Here is a 23,118-nt window from a genome sequence, read left to right on the forward strand (position 1 = left end):
TAATACTGTTTTTAGGGAACGTTGCTGTGGTTGAATGTGTTGTGGTAGGACGAAGCTGTGATACTCCATTTTGATTTGATTAAAGTGTGTCTAGGCAATAGCAATTCTGTGGCACCGCCCTCAAAAGGTGGCTCCTAAACATAGTCTTTTGCTTTGACATGCCAGGTTCTGCGGTTCACCCGTCTGGCGGCGAAAAGAACTCTAAGGTCAGGGCTACCAAGCACGTACAGGCACCGGAGTAGGGTCGACAACATCTATCGCATCGGGAACAAGGCTACACCTTTCATCGCCGAGTATGTTTGCGCATCGAAGGCACATATCTAAGCGCTTCGCGAGGAAGCCAAATGGACAAGCTTCTCCAAAAGACAGATGCCATACACTGCATACGTTTTGAGACTTGTCTCGCGCGCACTGAACATGTCTGCAAGTCAGGCACCGCTCATCACTCGACCAGGATATAGTCGGTGAACCGGTCACTACATACGGCGATTACTAAAGCGGCGATTTTCGGTCCGATCTCAGGCGTAGGCATGTAACGTAAGAAATACGCACCTTCACAAGCACTCATTCAGCGTGCTGACGCAGGCATACAGAGCCTCACGCCAGCTCAACCCCCCCCCCCCCCCCCCTCCTCCCTAGATAACAAACACGCAACACTTTGGAGCAGACTACAGACACACACTCTCCCTTCATCCCTTACCCTAGCCCACTATCATCTCTCCTTGCCCACTCCTGCTTGTGCCCTATGCCCAGAACCCTTCGCCTCTTCCCTCCATATCCTTTCCCTCTGCCCGGCGGATCCTCTCCCGCGAGACCTAGAGAACCTCAAGGCCTGGGAGGACTGGGAGACCCTGCTGCGCTCGGAGGACCCAACCGTGCGGACGATCGCCACCGGCGGGGCTGCCAGTGTTAAGGACCTTAGGAACATAAACACTTGAGTGCAGTGGGGTCGTGCGGAGACCCTGGGGCGTGCCCCGAATTCCTGTTGCAGTAAAGTTTTTCTCTCTCTCTCTCTTTACCGAAGCATCGATGACTAGCACCCGATTATCGGGCCCCTTGAGTTGTCGAAAAGTAACTAAGGGCCGGCGCTGCAAGGCCTTTCAGCGCGTTTGCTTGGGAACGGCAGGACTGCCTTCATGGGCAGGCGCGCCCCATACCACCCATGGCGGTGGGTCTATGGTGTGGCACATGAAAACGGGCTTTAGGCATACGTGCTATCGTGTGCAACCTGGCGGCAAATCCGCTTGAGGCCATTCCTCTTGAGGCATGCAACTGGTTTTTGATCTGCCTGTCAGTTCTAGTTATGTGCGTATCTATAAGCTTTACCCTTTTCAAACTAATCATAGCAATATCTAATTACGTAATCTTTGCGTTTACTTTTTACATCTTCCGCATTGGTATTTTTCTGATTGCTGTATTCAAGCTCATGCGTCCCCCTTACGGCTACGAGGTAGGCCTGTGTCTTGTACCTAGACATTGAGTACGCTAATTTGTTTCCTGTTACCATAATCCGTTTCCTCAGCTTTGCATCGCGCCCTTGTAAGGTTCTTTGAGGGAATGCGCAAAAAGCCCCGGTGTGCTGTGTGATGTCAGTGCACGTTAAAGATAACCAGGTTGTCGAAATTATTCCGGAGCCCACCACTAAGGCACTTTCTTCCTTTCTTGTTTCACTACAGCCTTTATCCCTTCCCTTACGGCGCGGTTCGGGTGTCCACCGAGATTTGAGATAATTACTGCTCCGTTTCCTTTCCTCACAAACATATTTTAAAATTTTTCTTGCCAGGTTCTCAGCAGCTTTTAGGTTTTTTTCTCCGGTTGCCTGCATTATTTTTCGGTTCGACCATACTTGGGTATGACCTGTGGAGAGATTGCGTGCTACATTGGTTCAACGTGCCGTTGCGCACAGGAGTCGAGTCCACTGTTTTCTCCTAACTGTACTTACGCATTCCCTAATAAAATGAAGAGATCAAGCATGGGCAGGCTAGCAGTGACAGCTTTGAGGTAACACGTTGAGAGGCAATGTTTCTCCATTTTCGGTGAGATGTGTGAATGCACTTCAAACAACATGCTCCTATAATACTGCGTTCACGCACTTTACAGGGAGTGTAAATATACAGGGTGTCCCAGCTAAATGTAACCAAGGTTGTAAAAAAGATGTTCCCTAGCCCAGTGAGACCAACTGAGAGTTGTTGACAGTCGCGTGTCCTAGTCTGCGGAAATGTTTCGTTATAAAAATTTAAATAATTAGCAGACACGAATTAGCTAACTTTTTAGTTATTGCTTTCAGGAAGAAAGTGTCAATGGAAGAGTTGTAGAACCTATAGAAAAATGACCGGTTGCCGTGTTTGCAACGAAGTACCACTGATACAGCTTATTTTATTTGCCTTAAAAGAAAGCCCGCGAAATACAAAAAGAACCACGTGATAGGGAAGCTGTTTCAGCGCTTCCAAACGACCGGTCAAGCAACGACATCTGCTTATGTTTGCAACGCTGCCCCGAACAGGGTTTGGCGTTTTGAGGTGGTGGCGAGATATGCGTCATGAAAAGTAAGCGGGCGCTGCTTTTCAAGGAAGTGAAGCGCGGCTCGCATGGAGCGCTTTTTCACGTGAAGCCTCGCCTCGAGTGATAAGCATGTGGCCGTGCCGCCGAACTTGCACCGTCACGCGCTGAAGGAGCGGTCGCCGTAGCGCCCATGCGAGAGTTGCTGGCGTATATCTCGCAACCATCGCAAAACGCCGAACCCCGTTCGGGACAGCGTTGCAAGCGAATGTCGTTGCTTGATCGGTCGTCTGGGGGCGCTGAAACTGCTTCCCTATCACGTGGTTCTTTTTGTATTTCGCGGGCTTCCTTTTAATGCAAATAAAAGAAGCTGTATCAGTGGTATTTGGTTGGAAACACCGCTACCGGTTATTTTTCTATGGGATCTACAAGTCCTGCATTGACACTTTCTTCCTAAAGGCAATGATTAAAAAGTTAGCTAATCAGTCTCTGTTAATTAATTACGTTTGCATAATAAAAAAAATACCGCAGACTAGGACACGCGACTTGCAACAACCCTCAGTTGGTCTCACGGGGCTATGACACTTCGTCTTTTTTAAAAGCTTGGTTACTTTTAGCTGGGACACCCTATAATAATAACGTTCATGGTTCTCTGCACAAATTCTGAGGTAGGTTTCGACGTTACCAGAAGAATTGACGTGCTGTGCACTGAGCTTCATTTTGCCTTCCTGACACTCATGTACCTGTGGAAGGTTAAAAGGGTGTATCTTTTTAACTTAGATCTTTGCTCCTGACCATCAATTCCGCGGTACAGTGACCCATCCGTTAAGCCCAAGTGGCACTGGTAGTTTTTGAGACCGCCGTGAAGACATATAGGTCCGATGTGTTTTCAAAGACGAAATCAAAATGAACTTACAATCGCCTTCTGAAATGCGTGCAGCAACAAATCCAAAGGATGTTGCACATTGCTCACATTCGCGACAGGGCCGTAGGCCACGACAAGATCGACCTGCAGAAAAACGTAGGTGTAATGAAAATGAAAGTCCACTTAGACTAAATTAAACAGGTTGCGCCGTTTACTCCATGCACGCAGAGTTTGTTCGAACGGATTAGTTGAAGTACGGGTTATAGTCAGGGGCATGCTTGGACGAAGAAGCCGGCTCAATAAATAGATCAGCCTATGAAGCTGACATACTTGGCTATTATGCCTATATTGCCACGTATCCTTGTAGTGTCCGCGCAAGGCCGCAGGAAAGGGGTGTTATCATTTGTGTTCGTGACGCGAGAAGCGACCGGACTAATCTCGATTGATCACAGCCATGCGGAGCTGCATCTACGTGTTTCCAGATTACTCTAGTGATCTCGACCTGTTATCTCGAAGTTTCCTTGCCGGCTTTAAATTGAACGATGCCGCGAGTGGCGGGCATTTATAGTTCAACGTTTGTTTGTTGCTTACGCCGCCACCGAGTGATTAAGTTCTTTTGCGGGCGCAAGTCAGCCCAAATAAAGAGCTTCGTTTACAAGATTTGTTGGTGTCTTCCTGACCGCTGGACTGCCGTCACTACAACGTCACATCTGGTGGAGGTGCTGGGTATCGATCCCAGTACCTCCCCCCAAAAAACCTATTTTGAAAATAAGAGCAGCCCATGGATAACGAACGTATGTCGATTTGGCACCGCAAGCGGTAAAAAGAACTCAATAAAACCAAACCACGTCGTGCATCCATTTCGCACATGGTCACAGCAATAACGCGTTAAATACTCCAGACTGCGTTTTTATAGCTACTCACAAAACATTGTGTATGGTCAAGCGTGGCTAAGATGGTTTTCACACATACTCGTTGAACGCAATCTCTACACTGCCTTCTTCAAAATGGCTCTTTGGCTACATACCGTATTTTCTGGTGTACAAGACGCACCCTTGTATAAGACGCACCCGCCATATATGCAGGCTGTCATTGAAAAAATTGGTATATAAGACGCGCCCGTGTATAACGAACCCCAATTTACCCAGTTAGGCTAGTGAGGCTTAATTAAGCATGCTTATGCGACCGTCGCAAAATGCACCGTACCTGCGAGAAATTCTTAAGCAACGCTAAGTGATCGAAAAAGGCAATACTCACGCCATACCAGCCCACGTTTTAGCACAAAAGAAAAAAAAGCGAAATAACTATCTTTATGTCCATAACAATTTATTTTTACATAAAACCTTCAAAGCCTTCATCTTCGGATGCGCTATCGAAAAGGCAACACGTCTGAAGCATTCTCTTCGCACTTCGTACTTGCAAAGGGTGACTAAAAAAAAAATATCGGCTTCTCTTGGCTTGTCTTGACAATGGCGAGAAGCTCGACTGTCGCCATCTTTTGGCATTTCACATTACCTTTGCTTGGGGCCTCCGAAACGGCCGCGTGTTTAAGATCCCGGAAGTGGTCAACCCCGCCGTTTCATGATAAAGTTCACCTAAAAAAGTTGCGCACGTATTGAAGTATTAACCATGTTACAACCGCGTTATTGGTAGTAATATTTTTTCGGTGAAAATAGCTTGAACATGAACCTGAGTAATTTCTGAACTCGCAAAAAAAAACCCGGAAAATTAGCATATAAGACGCACCCTTGTATAAGACGCACCAGCAAGATTTTTGAAAAAAATAAAACAGCGTCTTATACACCGGAAAATACGGTACCTCGCCGCCGGCATCGTTAGTAACAGAGAGGTCAATATCAACTAATTCAGGGTTGTCCTCCTTGTACCCCATACTATTAACGCAAGTGTAAATTGTGAACGGAGCGTCTATGCCTTACATGCTAGTATTTTCAAGATTAGATATCTATGGTGCATTTAGCATTCTATACTGCTAAAAATGATTCTATATATGCGTTTCTTCCACGTACCGGACGCCTTTAGCGTCTGCTAGAATCCACTAAGTTCTTTGCATGTTTCCGGCTTGCTTCGGCCATCTTGTCTGTATAAGTTTTCTCCGTGTCATTCTTTTGGGTGTATGGGAAGTTGCGCTTATCTCCTAATCTTCGTGATGCTGCTAGTTATGCACCGTGTTAGGTGCTGTAGAGCTTTATGTAATGTCTTTTACAAGGAGATTTTTGTTTTCTTTTCGCAGCAATTCTTGCTTGTTTGTTTGTCGTTGCCATATTTCTCTGCCTTACCAGTGAATAATTTGTCAGGTTGGCGTTTACTACCACTTTGCTATGCTTATCTTCCTAGGCTCAGATGGTATTTGTTATTTTTGAATATTCTTAGCTGGTAAGCGATCCTCAAAACTACTATTTCTTGCTACCGCTCCTTCCTGGTTTCAAATCTTACCTAATTTATCCTTTACATTCCTGCAGTGACTTAAGTTCGTATTTAAATAATATTTTTGCATAACACTCTTGCGGCGGTATGGGCGCAGTGAGTGGTGCACTTCGTAAATGCTTTGTCAATTCTAGCTTCCACACAGTACTTCGCCAATACCAACTTGATCTGCATGCATTTAAAATTCAATGCGTTCGCTATATTCATACCGTCCTTATATAAAAAGTGTAGGGATAGCTCCCCTCAGCCGTTCGTGGGATCTGCGTCCAATGCTTCCTACTCAAGCGCAGTCACATGTCAAGAATTGCGTGTCTGTGCATTATTACATGACTTTGAGAACTCCCTTTGACCTTGTGGTCCTTTTTCATTCTTCACTTTACCAGGCAGAGCTTTCATGAGTTTACGCGGGTCAATTTGGCCTCGCAATCTATGTCGTGCGGTTTATAAGAAGCGTCTAGAATAACCCTGCGCTTAAACGGACACATTGGTAAAACGAAGTTGCTCATATCCGCTCCGGAAGTTATTAAAAACCGCGTAGCTCCTCTTATTATTCACATCTACGACAGCACATGAAGTGCCACAGTAATAAAAAATACATTCACTAACCGCGCTTTCGTTATCACACCGCCGAATTTTAAATATCCGCAGTCTCAATAATTGTTCGAAAATGGGAATGGTCAGTCCGGAAAATTATGTTTATTCACGCCCTAAACACCCATGCAAACTGGGCGTTCCATTTTCTTAGATTACAGCTCGTGAGAATTCCTTAATTCCAACGACATCACGCGAGTGGAATCATTTGCCATGAAATCAAGCACACACCTACGAGTACGGAAAGTTTAAGAAAGACCTAAGCGTCTATATTTTTTGTCGATGACTTGTGTTCCTTTTCTCGTTTACATAAGTGCTTCCTTTTGGATTTTTTATAGTTCGTTTTATTGTTTTTTCTCTGCTAGTTCTGCTGCGCCAATGTACAATTTATGTAATCTGCCTTCTTTTCACCAAAGTAAGCCAAATGTCCTGTTGTAATGCGTTACTCTTTAACACCCCCCCCCCCCCCCCCCCCCCCCCCCCCCCGTCATGTGTTCCCTTTATTGTACTTTTTGTTCCAATGAACTCACTAATTCCCGCGTTGTCATGAGGGTAATCAACACAAATAAGTGAATATAAAGACACGATATCATTGTCAAATGTTCGTTTCCGGGCCTAAGAATTAAAAGAGATCCCGCCATCCTCACTTACTTTGTCGTTGTATTCCGGCCTGGTGGAGAGGAGCACCAAAGCAGCGGTTACTCCCTGGGACACAGAAAAGAGCGTCAGCCTTGGTGCACCAGTGGCATTAAGCACGTGGTCAATGCCAGCTGCGACATCGTAGCGCCCGATCTCGTCGAAACTGCGTATGAAGGGGAGACAGCATCAGCTCTAGCACTCTCCATCAGAAAGGAGTTAATGAGTTGATTTCGCCAATTCGAGGCGAACCACGGATCTACATAAAAACCGCCTCTTTCTAACTTGAGGTACAGTTCTCAGACTACAAGAAGTCTGAAACTTTAGTTCATAAATGTCTTTTAAGTTGGTATCTTGTAATTGAAGACTCGTTAACTTCTCCTTAGTCGAGCTGTTAGTCTAGTTCAGTACGCATCACGCAGTATGTCGTAGATGCTACCGAAAGGAGCAGTATTGCTATATATATCACTGGCTCACGTTCCCCAACATCACTGTAGATATTATAGATTTGAGGCGCAACAGTAACGCTAAATGATTGCTTTTGCAAATGGCTTTCATTTACGTAAAAGAGATCCTGCAGAAAATTATGAACGGCTGTATCTTTGAAATGATGAGATAGCACTGCACTGAAAGAATTTTCTTCAGGCTACGAGTCCAATTAAGTATATGCGCGTTCTGTAAAATTTTTCTCATCATATATTTTAGCCTTATCTCTAGGCATTGTTCAAGAGAAAAAGCTTAATGAATTACGAAACAGCTTCAACTTTGCAGGCACCTCGTCGGAATGTCAAATGCTTGAAAAGCTGAAAATTAAAAAAAAAAAAAAACTTTCAAGGCCATCAGGTGGCCTGAAATCGAGTTGGCTTTAAATTTGCGCGTGCAACGAAGGTCACGAATTTAGTTACGAATGGTATAGAAAGCACGCGTGAAAGATGCTGCGGTCAAACTAAGCAGGCGACATGCCTGCGGACTGTATGCGCGGGAAGTTCTCTTCTCCTTTTTTTTTGCGAATTTCATTTACGATTGAGACATGTTTGTGAGTGCTAGAGCCATTGCAAGCATAATTAGTTCACGAATGACAAAACATTTGTCATGTCGCTGTACTTTCTTAGTCCATGTTATACGACGGTAGTAATTATGGCACTATTCTAATTACCAGCCAGGCCGGCTTGCTATCCGAAGTTTCACTTACCAGCTACTCAAATATGACCCCACAGTAATAGGACGTATGAAAGGTATTATCAAGGAGCTTATTTTTGAGCCATCAGCAATTGTAGCTCAAGTGCATTTTCAGCAACGTCCAAAGTAGCTAAACTGAGTTTATTTTCACAGGAGCACGTCAAGAATGAAGGTTTTTCGATATTTTCTTATGAGCTTTTGAGAAGCGCCATTATTAATCGTGAGTAATTTGTTAACAAGTATGAAACTTTAAAGTCCTCTTTCTTCGAGGCACATGAATGTTCAGGTATCAGGCTGTTTATTTACATCATCGAGGTCGGCTGGCCCGAGTAAATTTGAAAAGAAGTGAGTTGAGGGACCCCGCACCACGTTTACAAGGCACACAGCACGGAATAAGAATATATTGCATATTGCATTAGACAGCAAGCCAGTAGATTCAAATTATAAAAAATAATGACATACATACTCTGAGGTGACAAAAAATAATACTACAGCTATACCACCTGAGTTAGCAATAGAGGGCACACGCTATTGCATTAAACCATTAGCAAATATATTCAATACTTATTTTGTGGAAGCAGGCACAGGAACCTTTGCTCCTCTCTCGTGTCTCGGTAGCGCTTTAGAAAAGTATATGAGCGTGCATATTCCTGATTCAATTTTTCTTGCCCCTAGATCTCCCGAAGAAGCAAATTCTATACTATGCTTACTTGAAAATATATCAGCAGCTGGCTATAATGGAATAAAAGCCGCAACGGTAAAGGAAACTTCGGATATCTTATCTGAGCCCTTCACATATATCTGCAACCAGATGATTGTATCCGGTATCTTTCCTGACAAGATGAAAATAGCTCGTGTAGTTCTAGTTCACAAGGCAGGTATATATAATGATCTAAAACAACTATAGGCCCATTTCGGTACTTCCACTTCCCTCTAATGTAGCGGAGCCAATCATATACAAACGTTTAAATGACTTCCTTCTCTTGAATCATGTAATTTCAGAGCAACAGTACGGGTTTCAGAAAGCAAAATCGACGGAAAAGGCGCTATTAGAAACAAAAAATAAAATTATAAAAATATCGGATAGAAACTTTACACAGTTCAGATTTTCCTACAGTTCTGTAAAGCGTTCGACTCTATTCAGCATCACATAGTGATGAAGGAGCTAGATGTCTGTGGTATTAGGCGAGTAGCCCAAGACCTTATTCGTAATTACCTTAGCTCGATATTTCAGTTTTGTGTATTAGATGGTTCTCAATCTGACATGCAGCTAATTAAATAGGGCTACCACAAGGATCAATAACAGGTTCCTTGTTTATACAGTGTATGAATGACGTAGTTAACATTACAATGATTCAACAAATTGTGGTATATACCAAGGAGTCTAATGTTTTTTTCCTTGGCGCTAAGCTTAAAGAAATAGAAGTCAAACGCTTGGCTACAAGAACTGAGTACCTGGTTGTATTAAACAAACTTCAGCTAAATACAATGAAAACAAAATTTGTTTTTTTTTTCTGTGCCAAAAATAAGCCGACTAACTATGATATAACTCTGCACTACGCTTTGGCTACACTAAAACGAGTGGACAGTCATCCATTTCTTCGTGCTAATTTTCACAGAAATTTAAGCTGGTGTGATCACATAAACAATGTTCGTGTTAAAGCAGCACAGTATATTGGCATTATATATAGACTTCGTTAGCTTCTACCCACCTGATTCAATAAAAAATGTATTTTTCACTTGTTCATTCATATTTCAGTTACTCTTTATTACTTTGGGGCTAGTGTGGTCGAACTCACGTGGACAAATTGCTAGCGCTCCAACGTAACGCGGTTCGATTACTGATGCCCTCCAGAAGCTAGATCAGCGCAGGCGAACTAATGAAGCAGCTCGCTATACAACTTGTTGCAAGCTCCTACAGCATCGATTTATGCCTTCTGGTACACACAGAAATAACATAGAACTACAATACCTTCTATAATCAATACCTTAGCAGAGATATGAGTTTTTTTGCGGAAAACCTCAGTTGCAGTACAGCGTCCTCGTACCAATTATGGAAAGGAAACTTTGGAATATGAAATCATGCTCATCTGTAATGCTCACCTTGAATTAATTGATAGTGCAAAGAAAAGTAAAACGGCTCGCAAATTTAAGCATGAATCCTGGAATTTCATATCACTGTCTATGATTTTGGTACGTGCGGCCTTGCGGCCTTATTTCTGTTTTTTTTTCTCCCTCTTTTTCTTGCTCCCATCTTGAACAGAGCATGTTCGTGTTGCTTCTCTTCAGTGCTTGCCTTTAAATTTATTGACCACCTTTTTTGTACTTTCCTTTGCTTCCCGCACAGAACTGTTACATTATGTTTGGTTTGGTTTATTGGGGTTTAACGTCCCAAAGCAACTCAGGCTATGAGGGACGCCGTAGTGAAGGGCTCCAGAAATTTCGACCACCTGGAGTTCTTTATCGTGCACTGACATCGCACAGTACACGGGCCTCTAGAATTTCGCCTTCATCAAAATTCGGCCGCCGTGGCCGGGATCGAACCCGCGTCTTTCGGGCCAGCAGCTGAGCGCCGTAACCACTGAGCCACCGCGGCGGGGCACATTATGTTTTCATATATACCTTTAGCTATAGTACATTGCTCTGGAAATAGCTACACTTGTTATTCTGTTGCTGTTATTGCGGAGGGCGACTGCTGACGCGTCACTGTTGTTGCACCGTCAGCGCCCTCTGAGGCCGGGGCCTAGTCAGGAGGAAATGCTCCCTCCTAAGGGCAAGAATTTTGTATTACCTCAATAAACAAATAAAACATTTTTCACTCGCAGAGCATCTTTTATGCTATAAAAAATAATGTCATACATTTTTCATACGCACAGCACCTTTTACGCATACGGATAATATAAGCACCGGTAGGTGCCATTCATCTTTCAACGGTTCCCACAGCGAAGCGGTATAAATTGCTGGGAAACTGTTTTTTGGACATTGATGTTTTTATAGACTCGATCGTTTAAGAGATGTGGCGTATTGAAACTTGCAGCATCCGATTTCGGTAGCTACGGCTAAAAATGACTGCATCATTTTCCTGTATGGTGGAGAGTAATGTGGGTAACAGTGGCGTGAGATAAGGTACGCCTACAAAAGGGATGATCATATTGCATAGTATTTTGATATCTCGTTGCTAAGTATCAGCTATCAACGAGTATAATCTGTTATTGGGCATTGGTAGGAATTTGGTAGTAAGCAGCGGTAATCAGAACATTTGTACTGCTTAAAGATTTTAAGAACCTTTGTTCCTGCTTTGGGAACGCATGCTAAAAACTTGGTTAGGTGAGGTAAAGGGGCACCGTATATATTTGCTTCATTGATGGAGACAGAAAATACTGGAATTTTGCAAAAATGCCAACGTACCCCCACAGATGATCTGCCAACTTATTCTATTTGAGCGTCCCATCTAATATGCTTATGAAAAAGCATTCCACCTGTTTTCATTGTATTTTAGAATTTCATTGTGAAGTTTACAACTTTATGTGCAAATTCAGGATAGATACAGACTGTATTTCAAGCAAAATAACTTCTTTAGATGTTTCGGCATTTAGGAGTGGTGCTTTGCTTTAACTTCAATTTTTTAAACGATCTAATATGTGATATTATTTAAGTAGATTTAACCTCTCATTAATATTTAGATTTGGTGGGTTGTTGCCACGTTTGTGTTACGAATATGATCCATTGGTTGCGTTTTCAGAAAAACGGCAGGGTATTCATCGCTATATTATTAATGACGGGCACAGGGTGTGCAGTCCAGCATTAAAACGCTAGTAGACACAAATGTCTTCATTCACAGAAATCGCATTCTATTATATAGTATCGGAACTAAGCAAGAATTACGTAATCACTAAAGTGGCAAATCCCTTGGTGCTGCAGGAGCTTGTGTCTCATAGAAACGACTTGAGGTGGCCAAAAATAGAACGAAATAACTCTGATGAGCTAGTGCAGTCGCTAACTCCTACAAAGGTGTCATCTATCAGCAGCTCCTCTACTAACCATCATATTACCAGGTCACTTATGTCCACTCCAGAACAAAGGCATCTGCCACTGACCTCCGGTTAATCTTGTCCGGCACCAGTGTTGGCTAGCGTGTCCCCGCTGCCTCGCAGTGTCGCGTACTCTTTGCCGCCCGTTGCTACGTTGAGCGGCTTTTAGAATAAGCTCCGTTACCTTGTTCTGCCCCGAGGGTACACGATGATATAGGACATATCCAGGGGAGTACCCCGGCACTACAGGTCACCCCTTATGGACGATTGCCGGGATCGGTTACCTGGATTGACCGGTCCTGTTATAAAAAGAGCACCCATTTCTCCACACATCATGAGAACGCTTACCCGGATGCAAAAACCAGATAGATTCGCATGGATCACTTGAGCAGGCAGGAGCCTTCAGGTACGGCCTATGCCAGCGATGCCGGCTCAGCTATCACGGTAACAGCGTCGCTCACCCTGCTACCACTGCAGTGCCAGGCAGAATTGCTAAAGGAGTTTCACCAGCTCAAGAAGTAATTGGATGGCTTGCCTCCACTGCCAGTACTGGGGGTCATCTTTCGCCAGCGTCTTGTGATGAGAGTAATGTTCCGACTCTCTCGAGTTCATGGTCCAGACGTCGAAGTCGCTGTCAACAAGTAAAAATCCTGCGATGGAAGCCAGATGTTTTATGGTGCCATCAGGTCTTAGCACTTCATGTTGATCTTTTGCTCCGGCTTACTGGTACCCCTCAATGTAACAATAGAAATTGGAAGGCCAGAATAAATCTGGAAAGGTGGTTTACACACAGTCCATTCACTACCTATACTTGAAGACGTGAAGTACTTACTATTAGTGAAAAGAATTCCAGTTTCAGTGGAACTAAAGAATCCTATAAGTTTAAAACTACGGACGTTACATGCTTTCAATGCCAGTTGCTGTCTTACTATATCCGGTGTTTCGCATGAGATGTGCAATTTTTCACAAATCGACTTTTTAAGCAGAAGAGCTCTCTTTTCGGACAATATTGCTGGCATCACATTGGCATAATATTTTGTAACGCATCAGAATACAGCGAATACGTGCCACCTTGTAGACTGGTTAAGTAATAAAGATTATTTAATTTTTAATTATGTCTTCTTGCAGGCAAAAAAACCCATCTAGTTCATGTAAACCGTCGAAATAACCAAATTGTGCTAGGCCACAGCGCCGAGAGTAAGTGAGTATTCAAAAGTGTAAGAACTGGTATGGATAATATTAGCGGTGATTAGCACGCCTCTCAATTCATAAACATTCGCCCAGGATACCAGTTAACACACTTTAGCTGTATTCTGACGCAATTCACACGCTTTTATAACTCAGAAAGCCTATTTTAAAAATTGCAGAATTTATTAAGTGAAAGACATGGTATGTAAACATTTATTTGCCACCTGCACTTCAAGAATTGTTACGTTATACTCGATCTACTCTACGTTATACTGTCGCTTGCCTGGGCTCTGCGAAGGTTTGTTGAGGAACCACATGTTCGAGGCTCCTAGCATACCAGGAAGCAGCAACACTGGATAAGGGCGCTGCTTCTCTCTTCGGCTTTCTTGCGGGGAACAATCGCACTGGCAACATTCGTGCGGAATCCTGTCCACTTCGAGCACGTAGCCGTCGTCAGTCGTCGCGTAGCTGATCTCACAGTGGTAGCCGTAGTGCGTGACCAGTCCACACTGCGCTGAGAAAATCAGGCGATAAATTACAGCGACTTAGCTGTGCCGTGCAACATATTTCGTCCGCTATCTAGAAATTGTGAATACCTTAGCATTTCCCGCCTCTTCTGCATGTCTGCTTCAGGACAGGAAAGTGAAACAGCTTATTCGGGAGGTCGAGAATACTACCGACTTCAGAGTTCTACAAGGCTGTGGACATTGCTCTATAATGATTTTCGGCAGGGAAAGCAGTGGGTTCTACCAGTTATGGTCGATGCCTTTGTCAAGCCTCTGGAAGCTCAGCAGCACTGCGCGTGCTCGGAATGAAACGGCTTCTGCTTCAGGAGCGGACGAAGAGTTCGCGAAGTGACCGAAGTCCTGCCACACTGTGTTAGGTGAAAGCAGCGAGAGTTCTTTTTTTGTGAAGAGAGCATGAAACATAACTCTGGCCCTGGTAAACTCGGACCAGACCGGAATGGTAAAAATTGCGAAATTCAGACCTAAGTCTACGAGGCACGTGTTTTGAAAACCACGTTCCTACTAATGTTTCTTTTGACAACTTTTTGGTCTTGTAGTCCCGATTGATGCACTCTGTTTTTAACGACCAGCACATGTTTATGACGATATTGTGCGTTCTTGACTTGGCGACAAAGATCAACGAGTTATCTATCGCTCTATGTCGCTGGAAGTGCTCATGTTGGGAAGGAAACTTGTCTGTACTTGAGTCTGCCTAGGACAAACTTTTCAGCATTATCAGCCCAACTACGTCGACAGCACAATAGAGGACACTCCCACAGTCCTCTAAAAAGACTTTACATACTGGCTACGCAAGGAGAGATATTTACACGGCACAAGCAGTCACAAGTAACTCAAATACAACCGCGCTATGTATTGTTTATTAGGGCTTCCAGGTGCCAGTAATTCTATATGGAGTCAGTATTCTTTGCGACAAATTTGAGTGCGTCTAATTGTGCTTTGCCGAAGGAATGTATTTTAAAGGATTAACGGGCGGGCTACTTGGACCGTTCCATCTTATCAGAGGAAAACAAAAAAAAGCTCTCTTTCTTCTACGTTGTCCAAGGAAAGAACTGGCGCCAGTTGATGGCGACAGCAAAGCGTATGCAGAGTCCGTATTCATTTCCTGCCTGCCAGTTTATGTCGTACAGGTGAAGGGGCGCAAGCATATCTTGATGAACGGCTAAATGTTCGAATTACTGAAAAAAACAGTAAGACTTTCGTGCTGAATTGAAGACTGGCACCTGGGCTCTAAATTTGATTAGTGGCCCTGAAAGCTCAAAAACTTGGAAGGGCATAACATTCTCTACCTCTTGTTGTGTACTTTGTTCACATTGCTTCTGCACTTACGAGAAACACCTAACGGCTTGAGAAACCTTCATCTTTCTTGGACCTCTCAATCGTCATAACGAAGCGACGTTGAATTTGGTGTCATTACACATCCAGCATATGCCGCGAAATATTTTCTTAGGTGTACGATTTGGAAACTCAGCTGCCCTTGCCACTTGGAATCTTCTTGTTAACAGCAGCGCACACAGGGTGTTCCAAATATTTATATCGTAATTTTTTAAACAAACGATGAGCAGTACATGAGAGACAAGGCATGATCGATATACCACATGGAAGAGGAAAATTATCGTTCGGGAATTTATGAATTAACGAAAATAATCCGTAGGCTTTAGTGACCTCAATTACCTTGGCAGATATATAAAACCATAGAGGTCATCTTATTCTTAGTCCATTTCATTAAATTTACGCATTGGATGCCTATCTTCAGTTAAAGTTTAGAGGCCAACATCTCGCAGTGATATGCTTTAGAGGCGTACTGAGCTAACAATATCATGCTACCGGAAGAGGCTGAAGCCTCGTTCCAAATTTTTGCGGGAATGAACCACAGTGCTGCTCTTTGAACGCAGCGCAGCTGAATAGTGTGTTCATCAGCGGATTCATTAGTTACGCAGCTAATACATGCGCAACCCTAACGCAGTTATATGTTGACACCGTAGTGTAACAAGCACTGCTTTGTCTGTTTTTACACGACCTCAGCTTAAGAAGGTCCCCAGAATAGCTCTGAAAGCCTTCACCAGATTAGATTACTCGAAAGCTGAAGTTCTAATGTCCTTGATCTATTCCACTTCTAGTGCACTATTGCTGTTCAGTCGCAAAAACAACGCACAAGAGGTGTTAACAGCGGACACGGATAGTGCATCGACTTCCCAGAGCACACCGCTTGGAAGAGGTCACCATTCAAAGAGGTGAGGGTCGTAAAAAAGATGGAGCGCAAGATAGAAGTTGCGGCAACAAATATTTCATTCAGTAAAACCAGGCATGTGGGAGCACGGCAAATGAAGTGCGGCATACGGAGAGGAAGAGTAAACAAGAGGTAAACGCGGCTTTTTTCAGCAGTCGACCGCAGTTTCTGTTCTCGAACGTTATTTCGTCGACTGGTTTCTTGGATGTCAAGAAGGGATGTACGCAGCTTTGAACGCTTCCACGTAGCGGACGGCGTCTTAAAGGAAATAAGCCTTTTTACAGAGAGCACTTGAGTGTTTCGTACTCCGACATCCGAGACTTGGCGATGACCGCGTAACGCGGAGCTGGAAGAAAAGGCCCACACTTGAAATGGGCTCAGCGCGTCCCCGCTTTTAACGTTGAGGAACGCTCGTGCCAGCGCGTGCTAGCTTGCTGGCCGTGCGGCTGTGCAGCTTTCTCTCAGATACAACGGGGACGCCTTCAATAGCAGATCATGCTACAGCACCAGCTGTACGACGGTCTTCAGACTGGGAAAGACGGCGGTGAGCCCACGAATATCACCCACGAATATCACCCACGAATATCACCCAGCGAAAGGGAAGACAATAGGCATCAAGGCAGAGCGGTGCAGGCCGCCGATGCTTCAGAAAAAGGGATTCGGAATGAAGAACCTGTGATGCATGCCGCCGGAGTTTAGGTCGGGAGCTTCAGTATCAAGACCCCAGAGTGTTCGCCACACAGAGGCACTGACATTGAAACACTGAGTAAAACGACGAACCAAATATGCCGAATGATCCGTAGGATAACAAATAAAAGAGAAGGCTAAAGGACGCTGAGGCAAGTAGGATAGTCACTGTCTTGGTGGTATCAATATTGATGTACAGCGTGTAGTACCACATTCTGAATCGGGAGGACACATACCACATTGGCTACCAAATTACGGAAGCACATAAGATCGCTCTAGTGTTCCACCCTCCCCCGAACATCGAAGCAAAAGCTATCAGAACCAGGAGCTTTCAAAACAGTTAACGAACACTGCGAAATAGTTACATTCTTTCAGAATGTCTGGCTATGCCGGTTCAAGGTAGGAAGGCAAGCACTTACATGTCTTGGCCTCAAGACTCAATAAGGGAGATCGATAATTCGAAGGGCACACCACAAGATTGTGGAAACATTCGTGGTTAGCCCTCTACAAAAAAAAAAACATTTTTCCCCGGCACAACGTCCTCTACGTGGATGCTTCAACGCATATAGAAGGTGGCGGTCGCTGCCATCGTCAAAAACCAGTGGAAAGAATTATCCCATGTAAATTAGGACCGGGGACATATACACGGCAGAAGAGGGGGCAATAGCTTCAGTTATAGAATGGTAAGAGACTCACTGGCCGCTTTCAGAGGCTTCTTAAAAGGAAGTATAAGGAGGCAAGCCAACACTGTCCTTAGGGAGGCGGCAAAACACAGAAACAAGCGCAATGCGGTATGGGCTACCGAGCACGAAGGAGTAACGGGAAACTTTAGAATGGACGCGCTAAATCGAGGTCACACGAACTGAACGACAACGACAATGGGTAAGCCAACACTTCTGCGAACAGCTACAAAAAGCTCACCAAGTTTTGGAAGTTAGGACGCTCTAGATACCCGCTTCCCAACCTGATACTCACACGACCACAAGCAACAACGTGGAGACAGCAGCAAACTCATAGGCAAGTGGCTAGATATACAGTAAGACATGGGCCTACGCAATGCACTGTAGAATGCTTGTGGTGCGGTGATATAGCTACCCTCTAGCCCTCCACATGGGGCTGTCGGGCGTGCTCGCCCGAGCAGAAAATTCAGAATCCGCCAGTAAAGCACTGGGAGGGGCTCAGTTCAACTCCAACCCGCGAGAACAGCTGGTGCTGCTTGAGCGGATCGAAGAGGCAGCAAGAACCAAAGGGATACTAGGGCTAGGGATACCACCCTCAGATGAGTGCCCCAACCTCTAAGTACACTTCCATCTTATGGAATAAATTTGGACAATATAAAAGACGTAGAACAACGAGGCGTTGAAGCCAAGGAAAAGCCGGAGGAGCCAGGGCGATGTTTCGAAGACCATTCCGGGACCTTTTGGCCAAGATGGGTTCATACTGTCTACCATTGAGCCGGGACTCACAGCAACCAGGGGTAATGTGAAAAAACTGCCGCTCCGCGAGGTTGGCGCCTCGCCCGTGATGTTGGTGATCGTAGCTTGTCCAAATAGTGGGCTCATGCCTAATCGGATCGTCGCCACCTGCAAAGACGAAGGCCAGAGGGGTGGGGATAAGCGCTTGACACATGCGCACTGCATTTCTTCGTACACGTGCCAGGCGCGTGCTTGACGGAGTGGAAGAGGGACGTCCTGCGACGCGTGGTTAGTATCCCAAGTGGCGTTTCTTCTGAAACGACTTGTACAGTTGCTCTGTAAGTGATCCTGAGTGGCTCCGCAACGAACTCAAGGAATTATCGCACGTCTGCACTATTCGCTGCAAGAGGAATTTCCGACTAACAACACCTCTGCAGTCCAGTGGTGCACCCGCTGCAATGACGTTACCGTGGTTTCGTTGAACGAATTACAGCTGACCCCTTACGCTGTTTTCAACTGTACTCCAACATGTACTGTAATTCAAAATGACTTCTAAATTTTGTGAAAGCATTTATAATCCTGTGCAGGTATCTATTCTGTGTAGTTACTCAGGGATATGTTTAGCCAAAGGCGTTCGGTAATTAAGCATCGCTACATACCGATCTGCAATAACGATAACGTCTTAATTTTTCATAACAGTATTGCAATGGATCTAATGCGAAAGCGGACCCCAAGGGTATGGAAACAAAGGGCGAAACATAAGGCATCAGGAACCTCGGACGTTAGGAGGCGTTCGCTGTGGCAGAAAGGGGCCGGGAATGAGAAAATTTGAAGTTTCTCTAATGGTCATTAGAATCTCTTTCTGTTAAATATAACATTATAAAAAAGTAGGAATTGCGTATATCGTGACTTAAAAACACCATGTAAATTTGCTTTTATATCTCGGATGTTCTAGAGATCTGTGATTATGGCATCGCTTTTTTTAAATTTCTTTATTACTGTGCTGAAGCTAGCGTGACAATTTTTCAAAACTATTCTGAATTGCATGATTATCGTGGCAGAAGTAACTTTTCAAGAATGACTGTTTTTTCAGACCGCGGTTCAAATTAGTGAACAGGACCGTTCTTGCCTTGTTCTATGGATTAAGGTTTTCTTTTTTCTGCGTTATATGAACGCTTGAGATGTGGATAGAACATTGGTGGCGGATCTATTTTGATAGGACGAAACATCAGTCACATTTTTTTGCCACATTGCTCAAGCGGTTGCCCAGAATTTCTAAAACAGACGCATCTGACTGAAAAAACTTCTCAAGAGGTCAATGATTACAACGATTTCAGCCGAACAAGAGTCTTTTAAATAGCAACCATTTTCAGCGGAGCGGCTTTATTACAATGGATGATGAATGAAAGGCTGTGGTTTAGGAGTTCCTAACGTAACGGTAGCTTTACAAGCAAGTACAAAGGTTAAAAGCGGCTGGTGGGGTACGCGTACCTGCAAATTTGTGGAACGGCGGTGAGAAAGTTGCTTCAGAATAACTGTAGAACCTTTGTACAGAATGCTTCACCACCTCGAGAGTACCGGAACCTAGAAGCAACGCTGCTATCAACTAGATCCGTAGAAAGTGTGACATGAAGATCTTTGAATATACTTACTTAGGTAATTGGTAATCGAATTAAAGAAAACTTAGATTTCACTCAAGCAACGTACAAGGCTGGCTTTCGGTAAGGCTACTTGGCAGTAACCATATTCACACCATCACGCGGAGGATGGAAAAATGCGCCAATTACAGTCAACTTAAATGTTTGGTTTGGTTTATGGGGTTTAACGTCCCAAAGCGACTAAGGCTATGGGAGACGCCGTAGTGGAGGGCTCCGGAAATTTCGACCACCTGGGGTTCTTTAACGTGCACTGACATCGCACAGTACACGGGCCTCTAGAATTTCTCCTCCAAAGAAATTCTAGCCGCCGCGGCCGGGATAGAACCTGCGTCTTTTGGGTCAGCAGCTGAGCACCATAACCACTGAGCCACCGCGGCGGCCAAACAAACAAACAAAAGCATGAAGTGCACCCAGATCTGCAACCAGACTTTAGTGGCACTTGACACAGGAAGTGTACGTTGCTGGTCAGGCTTTCTTGTTGAATGGCGCGGCTGAATTCTCACCTCTGAATTCTCACCTCTCAAGGGTGCTGGAAAATATCTATAGCAGCTGCACAAGAAGTAGTAATTCACAGGTAATGTGATACAATACCAATCGAAAGAGTTATCAGGTAGGGAGAGATCTCTTCCATACTATTTACCGCGTGTTTAGAGCAGCTGTTCGGAGGCCTAGATTCAGAACAGTTGGCGATAAGAGTTAATGGAGAACACTTTAGCACCTGATTATTGATGCCATACCAAAACATGATCAGGGACCTAGAGCGGCAAAGCAGAAGGGTTGGCCCAAAAATCAATATGAAGAAATCTAAAACAATATCGAACAGTTTCAGAAAGGAGCAACAGTTTACGATAGGCAGCGAGGTAGATCCAAAGCGCGAGAATAAAGTATTAAGCAAATTAAATTAAGGTGGTCTGCATTTCGAAGGAATTCTGAAGGGATGAATAACAGCCCTATTGAAACGATCCATACGAGCCGCTCGTATGAAATTATAGAAATATGGAGTCCATAAGGTATGAAAAGTATATAGAAATCTATGTAATGTCTGTACGGAGTCCATAAGCATTCCACATAACTTATGTGCGATTTCTATACAGTGTATGTATACGTGCCGTCATATGCAGTTCCCAAGTTTCCATACGTGCTTCCTTATTGCCCATACCGACCCCACATGCTCCATACTGACTGCATGAAATTTCTTATTGAAACGTATGCAATTAGGGAACTCGCACATGGAAACTTTCAGTAGGGAGTTTAACAATATCCTTCAAGAGAAAAATATATAGCATCTATATGCCAGCGGCAGTAACGTATGGGGCAGGAACGTGGAGGCAAATTAAAGGAGTTGAGCGCAAATTGAAGACAGCCAGTGAGTTGTGGGAGGGAAAATGATAGGCTAACGTTAAGAGACTAGAAGGGAGCGGAATGGGTAAGAGAACAAAATCGAGCTAATGATAACCCAGTCGAAATCAAGAAGTGGCCATGGGCAGGGATTGTATGCGAAGGCAAAGTAAACGATGGTACCTCAAGGTAACGAATTGTTTACAAAATGAGGGCAAGTGTAGCAGGGGGCGGGAGAGGGTCCGGTGTACAGATGAGATGAGAAGGTTTGCGGAGCTAAGGTTTCCAAAGCTGGCACAGGAGAGGATTATGTGCAGATAGATGGGAGTCTTGTTTATTCGGGAGTGAACATAATTAGATAGGTAATATATATAATGTTCCTGTTTGTATTTCATCCGTTGGTGAAACAGGCGCAAGTGGTAGGGTGCTCTCAATTATTCTTCGTTTTCCTCCGACGTAGGAAGGAAAGCACGGGTGGATAAAGCTACAGGAGCCGCTTACCGCAGCCGCTTACTCTTTGTTGGTTGTTCGTTTAATATCTCCACAGGCAACCCATAACAACCCCTTTAGGAACGAATCATCCAATCGGCATCAGCAGTAAAATACAACCAAAAATGACGTCCTCACATTAGTTGCGTTCCTAGAGCATACCAAACCAAACGTACAAGTCGCATAGACTAAGAAAAAGCGCCCGTGGCCGGGATTTAAACTGTTTTGTGGGCCACATGTCAGAGCGCGTTTACGACAGAGCAGAGGAGGAAGTGGAATGGAGGAAATCGCAAGAGGAAGGTGGCAACCATGCAAGGAGGACGGTGTGGCGAGAGTGGGCGAAATAGCGACCGGAGAGCGATTACCGTGTTAGGAGGCGGGTATGGCGAGAGAGATGGAATTCTTAACCGGGCGGTCGCTCCATATAGGGGGATGATACGGCAATAGTTGACGAATGAGCGACCGGAGAGCGATTCCGTGTATGGAGGATAATAGACACCTTTAGCATACCGTGTACCGTGTTACCGCTACCGTTACCGGAGTACCGGGAGCCCGCCCACCGGCGGTGTGTACGCGCTGATTGGTTCCGACGCTGCGGGCGCGAGCACAGCTGCCGGGTACGTGGCGCCATCTGGCGCCGTCAAGGCAATTTGCACATGCGCATTGCCTGCGTGCAGGATCCCGGTACTCCGGTACCGGTGACGGTAACACGGTACACGGTATGCTGAAGGTGTCTAATATGGTGACGAATGAGCGACTGGAGAGCGATTACCGTGTAGAGAGGAACGTACGGCGAGAGAGAAGGAATTCGCAACCGGAGGGTGGCTACGACGGGAAATATCCGGATGGCGGTTACTATGGACGTCGGAGGTTATGGCGAGGGTGGAAGAATATGGAAGCGGAGAGTGGTTGCAGCGGAAAGATCCCAGAGGGTAGTTACCATCGGTGAGGAACTGAAGTATGGCAGAGTCAGAGAAATCCGGCACGCTCCGTCGGCGATGGCCACTGCGAGACGCGCCACCTTAGGGGAGGCTAAGCGGCGTTGCCGACGCGTGCCTGGAGCGGCGGACTGAAGAGGAGTGTTAGCTGAAGTTCAAGTGCTAGTGGAAAACTAAAAAGAGCGTTGTATAGCTATACATACATGCATATATTCGAAAGACGCGGGTTCGATCAGGGCCGCGGCGGCTAGAATTTCTTTGGAGGAGAAATTCTAGAGGCCCGTGTACTGTGCGATGTCAGTGCACGTTAAAGAACCCCAGGTGGTCGAAATTTCCGGAGCCCTCCACTACGGCGTCTCTCATAGCCTTAGTCGCTTTGGGACGTTAAACCCCATAAAACCAAAC

General features: G+C 44.9%; 1 protein-coding gene across 1 annotated transcript in view; it reads right to left on the bottom strand.

The window, feature by feature from the left end:
- Positions 1–23,118, bottom strand: part of LOC149360206 (tear acid lipase-like protein) — a 58,683-nt gene that overhangs the window by 14,707 nt on the left and 20,858 nt on the right. The window contains exons 3-7 of the mRNA XM_089567804.1: positions 18,342–18,458; positions 13,718–13,943; positions 12,782–12,896; positions 7,052–7,202; positions 3,416–3,508 (exon numbers count right to left, since the gene is read on the bottom strand). Coding sequence (XP_089423930.1) covers positions 3,416–3,508; positions 7,052–7,202; positions 12,782–12,896; positions 13,718–13,943; positions 18,342–18,458 — 702 coding nt within the window. The remainder of the gene's footprint in view (positions 1–3,415; positions 3,509–7,051; positions 7,203–12,781; positions 12,897–13,717; positions 13,944–18,341; positions 18,459–23,118) is intronic.

This window comes from Amblyomma mixtum, chromosome 2 (genome assembly GCF_055824585.1).
Source record: "Amblyomma mixtum isolate Tamu chromosome 2, ASM5582458v1, whole genome shotgun sequence".
NCBI classification, from domain to species: Eukaryota; Metazoa; Arthropoda; class Arachnida; order Ixodida; family Ixodidae; genus Amblyomma; species Amblyomma mixtum.